We start from the raw sequence: 12,445 nt of genomic DNA on the forward strand, positions 1-12,445 counted from the left end.
CCCCGATATACTACCCAATAATGGTTTTAACCCCCTGATTTCCGCTAGTTAACCCTTTCACCCCCTTTTGCCAGTGTCACTAAGCGATAATTTTTCTGAACGCTGCATCAGTGTCGCTAGTGTCGCTAGGTAGCTAGTTAACTAGGCTCCCAAAAAGTCCCCCACATGTGGTATCCCCGTACTCGGGAGAAGCAGCAGAATTTATTTTGGGGTGTAATTTGACTTCTGCCCATAGCATGTGTGAGCAATATATCATTTAGTGACAACTTTGTGCAAAAAAAAAAAAGTTTGTAATATTCCCGCAACTTTTGGCAAAATATAAAATATTCCATGGACTCAACATGCCTCTCAGTAAATAGCTTGGGGTGTCTACTTTCCAAAATGGGGTCATTTGGGGGGGGTTTTGTGCTATTTTGGCATTTTATGGCCTTCGAAACTGTGATAGGTAGTGAGGAGTTAAATCAAAAATTTGCACCCTTAGAAATCCTGAAGGTGGTGATTGGTTTTCGGGGTGCCGTGCGCGACTAGACTCCCAAAAAGTCCCACACATGTGGTATCCCCGTACTCGGGAGAAGCAGCAGAATGTATTTTGGGGTGTCATTTCACATATAACCATGGCATGTGTGAGCAATATATCATTTAGTGACAACTTTTTGTAAAAAAAATTTTTTTTTTTTTTTTTTGTCATTATTCAATCCCTTAGGACAAAAAAAATAAATATTCAATGGGCTCAACATACCCATCAGCAATTTCCTTGGGGTGTCTACTTTCCAAAATGGGGTCATTTGGGGGGGATTTGTACTGCCCTGCCATTTTAGCACCTCAAGAAATGAGATCGGCAGTCATAAATTAAAAGCTGTGTAAATTCCAGAAAATGTACTCTAGTTTGTAGACGCTATAACTTTTGCGCAAACCAAAAAATATTCGCTTATTGACATTTTTTTTACTAAAGACATGTGGCTGAATACATTTTGCCCTCAATGTATGACTAAAATTTAGTTTATTCGATTTTTCTTATAACAAAAAGAAGAAAATATCTTTTTTTTTCAAAATTTTCGCTCTTTTTCCATTTATATCGCAAAAAAAAAAAATCGCAGAGGCAATCAAATACCATCAAAAGAAAGCTCTATTTGTGGGAAAAAAAGGACGCAAATTTCGTTTGGGTGCAATATTGCATGACCGCGCAATTACCAGTTAAAGCAGCGCAGTGCGAAATTGCAAAAAGACCTCTGGTCCTTAAGGTGTTTATTGGTCCGGAGCTGAAGTGGTTAAAAAATCCCTATAGGCGACGCTTTAAATTTTTTATTTTTTTTTACTGGTTATATTTTTTGAGTTGCAGAGGAGGTCTAGGGCTAGAATTATTGCTCTCGCTCTAACGTTCGCAGCGATACCTCACGTGTGGTTTGAACACCGTTTTCATATGTGGGCGGGGCTTACATATGCGTTCGCTTCTGCATGCGAGCACATGGGACAGGGGCGCTTGAAATTTTTTTTTTTTTTTTTTTTTTTTTATTGTTCATTTTACTTTATTTTAGTTTGACATTTTTTTTTCCCCAAAAATAAATTTTTGATCACTTTTATTCCTATTACAAGGAATGTAAACATCCCTTGTAATAGGAATATGGGATGACAGGTCCTCTTTACAGTGAGATATGGGGTCAATATGACCCCACATCTCACCTCTAAGCTGGGAAGCCTGGAACAAAAAAAAAAGAAAAGATTCTGGATTTGATCGTAGTGGCGAGTTGGTAGAAGCCCCGGAGAGTGGTGAGGGGTGAGGGGGCGTCTATGGCTGGGTATTGCAGGGTATCTCTGAGTATGGCTGGGTATGGAAATTTATGGCGGGGTATTGGCGGGGTACTGCAGAGTATTGGCGGGGTACTGCAGAGTATTGGCGGGGTACTGCAGAGTATTGGCGGGGTACTGCAGAGTATTGGCGGGGTACTGCAGAGTATTGGCAGGGTATTGAGGGGTTAAATTCGGTGAGCACTTGTGCATTTATAGGAGGGGCAATTAGAGCCAATGCCCTCTCCACCTATCCAGCGTATTTCCCCTACCCCACTCCCAGTAACAGTAAGGGGTCCTGCAGCGCACCGAACGAAGACTCCATGCGCACACACACACTTACAGTGGTTGTAAACCCATTACAACAACTTTATGCTACAAGTAAGCCTATAATAAGGCCTATAATAAGGCTTACCTGTAGCTACCCAGGATATCTCCTAAACCTGCACTGCTTGGGAGACATCCCCTGTCCCCTGCATGTGCCGATGACATCCACGCATGCGCACTGGGGAAAACTGAAGCAATGGCACGTATGGCTCGGCTCCTGAGGCGCATGCGCGGGAGTGACATCATCACGGCTCTGGCCAAAAACGGCGCCGGAGCCACGATATCCAGAAGTAACCACTGGGAGAGATGTCGCCGGCCGGAGGGGGAGAGGAGGACGACTGCGGGGGCTTCGTTTTCGGGTAAGTACTTCATAATCACCTAGTAACTAGCTCATTATGCCTTTGTCTTGCAGGGTTTGTTTTTGTTTTTAACCAGGGTTTACAATCACTTTAACTTTTGCTTTTCCATACCTGTGCCCAGGCTGAGGACTTCTGTGCCGTTGATCTGCTCCCGTTGCTATAGGAGACGGCCCACTCACGGAGTTGAGTGCCAACAACAACTCCTCCTCATGGAACAAGCTATCCCACCTGTCACATGTACACAAAACAGGCTGCTAGAGAAACCTTCATTACCTGCATTCTGTAGCACATTAACCCTTGTACTGCTGTCTTCGTACCCCAATGTGTTTAACTGACCCAAGGTGAAAACTATATGCGCCAGTTACTTGCATCAAACCCCTTAAATAACTTCAGACCAGGCAAGAACAAAACTTTACTAAAAAAAAAATGGTGTAATTACAGTCAACAACAATAACGGTCTTTTCCTAGCATCCCTAGTCCTAACTTAGGCTTGATGGCTGCCCCAGCATACCTGCGTAGGATACAGTCTATTATGGCAGGATTCCAGCAGTGGTATCTGGGCGTTTTGTAGTTCTATTCAGAGATGCTCCGGCTTTGGCAGTGGCTTATGTGGGCGTATTCCAGTAACGGCATTACTCTCCCCTCCATCAGACCCCCATCCCATTTTATATAGCACAGGACCAGTGGGTTGGACCCCAGAAAGAAGCGCTTCAACACTAACCCTCCCGGCTGGGGAAGCATGAAACTCCACCTCCCCCCTAAAACACAAGCTGTCCTGGCTGCATAACACACCCCAAGATTACACATTTTACAGATAGAAATGACAAAGTGCAGCCGAACCTTATACAGGATGAAACAGTGCAGTGTGTCAAACTGGCATAAGAAAATACAATGAACACTTCTCAAACATTAGAAGTCGGGGTCTGGCAGGTATATGGTTAGAACTCGGCGATGACTGACAATCAACCATCAAGCTTAACTATTTCCATCTGGTTGATGATGATCTGCCTTCCTATGTTGTAGAAGCGGGATAGGTGCTGGAACTCTGCCTTGACATACTCATTTTGCTGTTGGAAGCAGCGCGTATGTTCTGCTACATTGCGCTTCCTCCAGATGGCTCTACTCTACAGTTTGGGTCTCTTTTCCTCCAGTTGTTGGGAGAGGAGTTCAGGCACAAAGGGGAACACTCGCCCGTAGGTTCTCCATATATCACTACAACTGGGCTACACGGGTAATCTGCCCTTTGTAATGGCATCTGGTGGCCGTAGGTAATTGTGCCCAGTATGTTCCATAAGGGCGGATTCAAATGCAAGTGATTCTTGTGCCTGAGGGGGGCGAGGACAAGGCATAGATTGCTCCGTGGCGGCGCTAGTAATTCCTCCTCAAGGTCAAAGGTGAGACTTTCCCAGGATATCCCCTTGGGTTGGTCACAGGATGAAGGGATCTCAGCATCAGCAGAGTCTCTTTGGCTGGGGCATATTCAAGCAATGGGGGCAGATGAATGTCTGGCACTGGAGAATGCAGAATAGAGGGGCTGTTGCAGTCTGGACAGTCTATAGTAGATGGAGACGGCAGCCCCTCCAGGACGAGCGCTAGAGCACTTCAACAGCTTTCCTGACTGGATGAGATCTTGGCTTTGGTGGCATGGGACAGCAGCTTGACCCTTGAGCCGGTGGGGGAGGCCATGCCGGTGAAGTGACTCTTACAGTGTTTAATAATTTTCTCCAGGGTGGTTTGGTAAGAGTATCAGCTCCATCAGTGGGGAGATTATTAGGAAGGTCATCAGACCCATCGCACTGGAGAACAGTGGTGGAGCAGTGGTGTATCACAGATGTGGCAGCGAGCACCAGGGCCATGTATAGCTAGGTGCCTCTTGCAGGTAGGACAGATGACCTAAGAGCCAACCCATATACTGGTTGGAACTGTTCCCCAGTATCAGTGAATGGAGGGATTATTATTATACGCGATTTATATAGCGCCAACAGTTTACGCATCACTTTACAATGTATGGGGGGACAACACAATTACAGTACAATACAAAAGATACAGGAGGGCCCGGCCCGTAGAGCTTACATTCTAAAGGGAGGGGGTGGTGGTACAAAAGATAATAGCTGCAGAGAATGATTTGATGGGGGGCTCGGGGACGGTTGTTAGGTGGGGGTGGGATCGGCTTCCCTGAATAAATGAGTTTTCAGGGAACTCCTAAAGGTGGACAGGGTAGGGGCTGATCGGATAGACTGGGGCAGGGAGTTCCAGAGGAAGGGAGAGGCTCTGGAGAAGTCATGAAGGCGAGCATGAGAGGAGGTAACAAGGGAGCTAGAAAGCAGGAGGTCCTGGGAGGAGCGGAGGGGACAATTTGGGCGATATCTGCAGATGAGGTTGGTGATGTAGATGGGGGCGATATTGTGAATGGCCTTGTATGTTATGGTTAGCAATTCGAATTTTACACGGTGGGGGAGGGGAAGCCAGTGAAGGGATTGGCAGAGAGGGGCGGCAGTCACAGATCGATCAGTGAGGTGTATTAGTCTAGCAGCAGCATTCATAATAACCTGAAGGGGGAGGAGCCTGCGTAAGGGTCGGCCAATAAGCAGAGACTTGCAGTAGTCAAGGTGGGAAATAATCGCGGAGTGAAGAAGTTGCTTTGTGGTGTCATTGGTCAGGAAGGTGGAATTCTGGAGATGTTGTGGAGGGGAAGGCGGCAGGATTTAGCCAGTGATTGGATGTGGGGAGAAGGAGAGGTCAGAGTCAAGGATTACACCCAGGATCCTGGCATGTGTGGAGGGACCAATGGTTGTGTTGTTGATATTAATGGTGAAGTCATGGGGGGGGGAGGAAATATAAGAATCTCAGTATTAGAACGATTGATTTGGAGGAAGTGGTGTGACCTCCATACTGATATGTCATTCAGTAAGTTGGAGATCTGTGAGGAGACGGAGGGGGGCGAGGTGAGGAGACGGAGGGGGGTGAGGTGAGGAGACGGAGGGGGGTGAGGTGAGGAGACGGAGGGGGGTGAGGTGAGGAGACGGAGGGGGGTGAGGTGAGGAGACGGAGGGGGGCGAGTTGAAGAGATTGAGGGGGTGAGTTGAGTGGAGAGATAGATCTGGGTGTCGTCGGCATAGAGGTGGTATTGGAAGCCATGGGAGGTTATCAGCTGGCCCAAGGAAGAGGTATAGAGTGAGAATAGGAGGGGCCCAAGGACGGAACCTTGGGGTACCCCAACAGAAAGAGGAGGGGGTGCATCGCTGGACCCTGGGACAGGTAAATGTCCTATTATTAAGTCTTCTACAACAGTGCCCCTTCCCTGTATACTCCTCTATTATATCCCCTCCCCCCCCATCTGCTGGGTATGTGTGGAGTGCCCCTTCCCTGTATACTCCTCTATTATATCCCCCCCCCCATCTGCTGGGTATGTGTGGAGTGCCCCTTCCCTGTATACTCCTCTATTATATCCCCCCCCCATCTGCTGGGTATGTGTGGAGTGCCCCTTCCCTGTATACTCCTCTATTATATCCCCCCCTCCGGCTGGGTATGTGTGGAGTGCCCCTTCCCTGTATACCCCTCTATTATATCCCCCTCCCCCCATCTGCTGGGTATGTGTGGAGTGCCCCTTCCCTGTATACCCCTCTATTATATCCCCCCCCCATCTGCTGGGTATGTGTGGAGTGCCCCTTCCCTGTATACCCCTCTATTATATCCCCCCGTCCGGCTGGGTATGTGTGGAGTGCCCCTTCCCTGTATACCCCTCCTATTTGGACATCTGAACTCCCCATTCCCGCCTCCAGAGTTAACCTTTTGTCTCCTCCCTGCAGGGCCTGGTGGTCTCTCTGCCGCAGGTTCTGGGCTCGGTGTGTTCACAGAGGGCCCAGGACCTCTTCCAGCACATGATGCCAGCGGGGCGGCACTGGAGAGGGAAGCTGGTGACAGGTAAGGGGTGAAGCCTTGGTGTGGGAACCTCCTCCTCCTGTCGTATGAGACACTGAAATCTGTCTCCGCCCAGGCCCCGATCCGGCAGCCAATGAGTACGCCCAGGCTGCGGTCAGCGCGGCGGTGGTGGTGCCGGTCCTGGATGGGGTGATTTTGCTGTGTTTGGAGGAACAGGTGTCGGCAGTGTGTGTGGCGGTCCGTGTGTTTATGGAAGTCTGGATGGAACATATCCTGCGGGAGAAGATAAAATTCAGGTGAGATATGGAGTGGGGGGGAGGGGCACAGACAGGAAATGAGACAATCTGCACCAGGGACAGGCAGAAAATCTTTTAAATGAGCAAATTGAGGGGTGCATGGAGTCTTTACCCTTCGGGTTATATTGCCACCTACAGGAATAATGGACACTGTCTGACAGAAAAGAACCCTTCCCACTCCTAGCATGCCTCGTTATTTTGCTAGTGTCCTATGAGGATAGACATCATTTCTGCCTCTGTTAGGTTAGTTGCCCCCTCTGGGCTGGAAGTTGGGGGAGGGGGGGCGCCTGGAAGAGACGCTTTGGGCTCCACATGGGGCACTTTACAGATTTTCTGGTAACAAGTTACCCGAGGAGCTCTTTCCAGGTACAGAACGGATGATGTTGCCTCTCCTCTTCCCCCGGGTCTCTGAAGACTTACTCATTGAGTAGGCTAGTAAGTATGAGCATCAGGAGTTTCCTCATCTTAGGTCATTAGGTGTCTTTATTCTCCATTCCCATCTGTGACGGGTTAAAGCTGTGGGACTGGCACGCTGGTGCCATCTGCTGGGTGGAGTGTTGCCCGCACTCTTTCCAGATGTACCATTTAGAGGAAGCCTCTCCCTGCTGCTCCATTCCTGCTACCTACATCCAGTGACTTAGGTCACCTCTGACCATCCATCCCTCACCTGTTACCAGCCATTTTAGGCTTCATGAGAACTCGAGGCTCCTAACCCGAGACGATATATTGCCTTACATTACAACATGCCTGATTCTGGACGTGGGGGAGGGGAGAGGACAGCCCTAGGTGCCTCCAGGTTACAATTTACTATGGGCTCCAGGGCACTGATGGTCCCGACATCTACTGCTGGAATCATGGCATCTGTGCCATCTTTGTACCCGGAGGGTTTGGCCACCTCTTTTCCTTTCCAAGGAAGATTTTTACTTCTTCAGTCATGCCATGACGTTTTGGGCTAAATCTCGAAATCTGTTATTTACGGACTCTGAGGCCACAAACACGTTCCAGCACCTTCCCGGCATATGGAGAATAAGGTCTGCTTGTGGCCTTAGCAGCCTTTGGGCTGTCAGCTGCTGGAACTATCCGATTTTGGAGTCCCTCCAGCATCCTTCTGGATGGACCTGCCTCAAAGGGGTTGCAGGCCTCTACTTTTACTCCCAAATGCAGACTGATTTTTACCTCTTAAGGCCCATACACACCATCGGACTTTTCCACAACAAACATGCAAATTAGCTGTTTTAAGGCAACATCCGAACAAACTTTTTTGGTTTTCATCGGACTTTTGTTGGCTATGCGTCCGGACAAACTTTCCGGCAACAAAAGTCCGATCGTGCGTGCAGAAAACCATAGGACTTTGTACAAACACGCATGCTCAGAACCAATGCAAAAGATCAGACAACAATACAGAAGTTGACCAAAGGTGACAGTAAAGAGCAGAAAAACCGCGTGATTTGGTGAAAGTTGGCTGAAAAAGTCCTGCGGTGTGTATGCAATACAAGTTCACAGCCGACGCCCTTCGTACAAAAATCCACAGGAAAGTTTGTACAAAGTCTGATCGTGTGTATGAGGCTTTATTGACACAGGAGACATCACTTTGAATCTAGATAGATCAACCTGTTGCTTCTACCAGTGCTGTCCCCCAATCTGGGGTCCCCTTTGAGCTCCTAAGACCGCCCGGTCCTTCTCAATGCACCCAGGGCCCTCGGAAAGTCTCCCTCTAAGGAGATTGATGAGATATTCGTTTCCCTGAAGATCTCAATAGCCTTGTACCAGATTGAAGCAGACTTTGTTAAAAAAGTGGTATGCCCCCTCTGTGGATTCAGCAGATGTCAGGCTGGGGAGGAGTCCTGGGCATCTGTTGGTGGAGGAATCTCATCTTCCAAACGACAACCTGGAAATTTGGGCCACTTTGATTATCCCTGCTGCACTTGACAGTCTGGCTTGGTGGGTCATTCAACTAGACCGTTCCACAGTTGTAGTGTACAGCAGTCATTACGGAAGGACCAGCAGTCTCGCTGCGTCAAGAAAAGTAGAGTAGATATTGTCTTGAGCAGATCCCATGTTCCAACCTTGTCCTCTGTTTACGTCTTGCATGTGGACAGTTGGCTGACATATTTTCTCAGGTGGTAGTGTGTGGGCTCTGGGAGTCGCCTCTATACCCGGAGGCGTTCAGGGCCTGTATCACAGGTCGGAGATGCCGGACTTGGACCTCCTGGCCTCCAGACTCTACAAAAAACTGGGCAGGTTTGTTTCCAGGTACAGGTATCTTCCAACGTAAGCACTGGATGCTATGGTGGCTCCATGTGATCATTAAATATTGATCTGTCTTTTCTACCCTAAAACTGCTTCCTTGTTTGATTTTCCAGGATTAGGGTGGAGTTTTGATCCTCATAGCTTTGGATTGGCCCAAGCAGAGGTGATATTCCAACCTGATGAGATTCCTGCGGATGCTCTGTGAGCTCTTCCGAGATCTTCTGTCTCAAAAGACCGATATTTTTACTTCCAGCCACTGACTATGACCACTGACTTTAATGGCATGGTTGTAGAAGCTCAGGGCCACGGGGTGACCTCTGAACTGCTTTCTCTGTAGAAGGTAGGAAGCCTACTTCTATGATCATTCATGGACGTCTTACTGCACCTGGTGTGAGCAACGGGGCTTTTAGTCTAGGTTTTCCTTTGGATGAAGACTATCCTTGCAGCTGTGTTTGGCTCTTAGTACCATCCAAAGGTCAGGTAGCTGCTCTTACTTTCTTGTCTTCAAAGATTGTTGATCTTTCAGTCTTTGTGTGAATCAGAAATTGATGTTAGAATGCATTGGAGAAATTCTTCTTGCTACATTCGCCCCACAGGGTGGTGTGTCTTGTAGCAATCTCCTCTGTGAGGCAAGTGTCTAAACTGGCGACCATTCCTTCAAAGTACCACTTCTGATCTTACATTAGGAGAAGGTGGTGGCCCTTGACTCCCTTCTCCCCAACATTGTTCTTCTGTCCCTCTGTCCCACTCCGTCCACTAAAAAGAAAACCTTTCCTCCATTTTCTGGGTGTGGTTTGGGCTGTGGGAATCTCTCTGGAGTGCTTCTTCTTTCAGAACTTGGATGGTCCCCCATAAGATTGCTCCGGCTTTTGGATACACCATCTTTAAGTGATTCAAGCATCCAAGCTTGTGGTCTCAAGAAATCAGGTTCCTCCTTGGCTGTCAAGGTTCGCTCTACTAGATCTGTGAGCACTTCTTGGCCCTTCCGGCATCAAGCTTCTGTTCCCCAGATATACGAGGCTGCCTCCTGGTCTTCTGTTACTTTGTCCGGTTTTTATCAGGTGGAAGTTCAGGATTTGTCTGATGCCAGATCTGAGAGTAACGTCCACCAGTGGGCCTCTGTGAGTGGAAGACCTTCCTCAGTTCTGTTTTATAGTCCCTTTCATTATGTGTTTGCTGTGTCGCCCATCCCTTAGTGGAACTGCTTTTTAGATGTCCTGACCGTTATTGACCATTTCTTGAAGTTCTTTGTTTTTGCTCTTGGTACTGCGGTGCTGTAAAACTGAAGCATGCTCGGGAGTAGGAGGGATCATGTAAACTGGCCTACAGATTATTTGTTTTCACCCAGTCCTCCTGTAGGTGGCAGTATAACCTGAAGGTTAAAGACTGAAGTGGTCTTGGTACGTCTCTCACGCTGTCCTCTTATCTCTGTATCTGATGTGATCCTGGTGTTTCTCAGTTTGCAGGGGTCTCTCCAGCTCAGACGGGACTCTCCGAGTGTGCGGGATATATTGTGTTCTCAGGAGTCCAGGTTGTCTCCAGAAGTGGTCCAGGCGGCTCTGGCTCTCCCGGTTTTTGCTCAGGCTGACAATGCTATTGCGTGTCTTTTGCAGCAGTCGTGTCGCAAGGCGTACCTTCAGTCTGGAAGCTGTGTGCTCTTCCCATGCTGTGAGTACTGTTCACGTATTCCTGTCCTGCTCCTCGTATATGTCTGCCCTCTAATCTCCCCTCCCCCTCTCGATGTTCTCACGCTATGAATGTTCATGTATTCTTCTTCTCCTGGTGTCTCCGCCATCTAATCTTCCCTCCCCCACTGTCCTGCTGTGTCCACCCTCTAATCTTACTTCCCCCTCCCCCACTCTTCTGGTGTCTCAGCCTCCACCCTTTAATCTTCCCTCCCCTCCCCCTCTCAGTCTTCCCATACTGTGAGCACTGTTCATGTATTCTTCTTCTGGCGTCTCCATCCTCTAATTTTTCCCCACCCCCGCTCAGGTCCTCCTCTGTGCCAGGTGGCCGTGGACAGCATGTCGGACAGTCTGCAGAGTTTGGACAGCCTGGAGAGGAGAGTGTGGGACGGGGACACCTCCAGACACGTGCCACGACACAGCCACGATTCTTACCTGCCGCACAATCAGCGCCAGTGGCTTTCACTTCGTGTCCACAAGGCCTGGAATGGACTGAGCGCACCCTGGGAAGGCCGAGAAGTGTCCGAAGGATGAGGAGCCCCTCGGGTGGTTCTTACAAGATCTGGAATAGACTGAGCCCATCTTAGGAGAGCCGAGTAGTGTCATGAGGGGCCCCTCGGGTGAGGTCCACTTTTGGTGCAGCAACCTTAGGGCAAGATGGAGGATGTGACTTCCAGGCAATATTCTCAGAGTCACACTGGGCCCAGACATAGCTGTAAGTGCCAAGTAAGAGGTATCCACCCCTTTCCTGGGCCCAAGGACTAGTATACCACCTCCCAGCTGACCTCCTATGCCAGGCATAAGGACTAACCCAGACATCGCTCACCACACTCCTCCCCCATGTGCAGGCTCCACCCAGCCCACTCCCCTAGGCACCGCCTCCTCGGGTGCTGGTCATACTTGGGTTACTTTACAGCGGCTGGGCCTGATATTCTGAGCAGAATATATATATGTACCGTAATATATTTGATATTTATTTCATACAGAGATTTATTTTAATAAAGTTTTATAATATTAAACTCGATGCCTCCTTTTTTTTTTTTTTTCTCCATGATGGTGATTTTATTCCTCCTCAGGGAGGTGTTGTGCTTGGGGTTTGTAAGGGAACCTTCACACACAATGAGATTCTCCTCTCTAGCAATATGGCAGGTCAAAGGGCGGTGCCAGCAGTAAATGGGCGTTGCCATACACACCGGACCTCAGAGGATCCATTACACCAGAGATTCCAGAAACCTCATCAGAGAGATCCGTACACACCGGACCCCAGAGGATCCATTACACCAGAGAGTCCAGAATCCTCATCAGAGAGATCCGTACACACCGAACCTCAGAGGATCCATTACACCAGAGAGTCCAGAATCCTCATCAGAGAGATCCGTACACACCGGACCTCAGAGGATCCATTACACCAGAGAGTCCAGAATCCTCATCAGAGAGATCTGTACACACCGGACCTCAGAGGATCCATTACATCAGAGAGTCCAGAATCATCATCAGAGAGATCCGTACACACCGGACCTCAGAGGATCCATTACACCAGAGAGTCCAGAATTCTCATCAGAGAGATCCGTACACACCGAACCTCAGAGGATCCATTACACCTGAGAGTCCAGAATCCTGATCAGAGAGATCCGTACACACCGGACCTCAGAGGATCCATTACACCAGAGAGTCCAGAATTCTCATCAGAGAGATCCGTACACACCGGACCTCAGAGGATCCATTACACCAGAGAGTCCAGAATCATCATCAGAGAGATCTGTACACACCGGACCTCAGAGGATCCATTACACCAGAGAGTCCAGAATCATCATCAGAGAGATCCGTACACACCGGACCTCAGAGGATCCATTGCACCAGA

At 48.8% G+C, this 12,445-nt stretch overlaps 1 protein-coding gene across 1 annotated transcript; it reads left to right on the forward strand.

The window, feature by feature from the left end:
- The first annotated feature begins 6,260 nt into the window (after positions 1–6,260).
- On the forward strand, positions 6,261–11,568 carry LOC143973619 (coiled-coil domain-containing protein 142-like). The gene is made up of 4 exons (XM_077474474.1): positions 6,261–6,395; positions 6,469–6,649; positions 10,359–10,567; positions 10,892–11,568. Exons 1-4 carry the CDS (start codon positions 6,353–6,355, stop codon positions 11,116–11,118), a joined length of 660 nt encoding a protein of 219 aa, XP_077330600.1. The 5' UTR covers positions 6,261–6,352; the 3' UTR covers positions 11,119–11,568.
- Positions 11,569–12,445: the final 877 nt, after the last annotated feature.

Source organism: Lithobates pipiens, unplaced genomic scaffold, assembly GCF_037356315.1.
Source record: "Lithobates pipiens isolate NorthernLeopardFrog02 unplaced genomic scaffold, aLitPip1_a1.2 Scaffold_86, whole genome shotgun sequence".
NCBI lineage: Eukaryota > Metazoa > Chordata > Amphibia > Anura > Ranidae > Lithobates > Lithobates pipiens.

Coding starts and splice junctions, on each gene's coding strand:
- LOC143973619 (XM_077474474.1), top strand. CDS start 6,353: ATGATGCCAGCGGGGCGGCACTGGAGAGGGAAGCTGGTGACAG. Junction 6,396..6,468: donor GAGAGGGAAGCTGGTGACAG/GTAAGGGGTGAA, acceptor GTCTCCGCCCAG/GCCCCGATCCGGCAGCCAAT. Junction 10,568..10,891: donor CTGTGTGCTCTTCCCATGCT/GTGAGTACTGTT, acceptor ACCCCCGCTCAG/GTCCTCCTCTGTGCCAGGTG.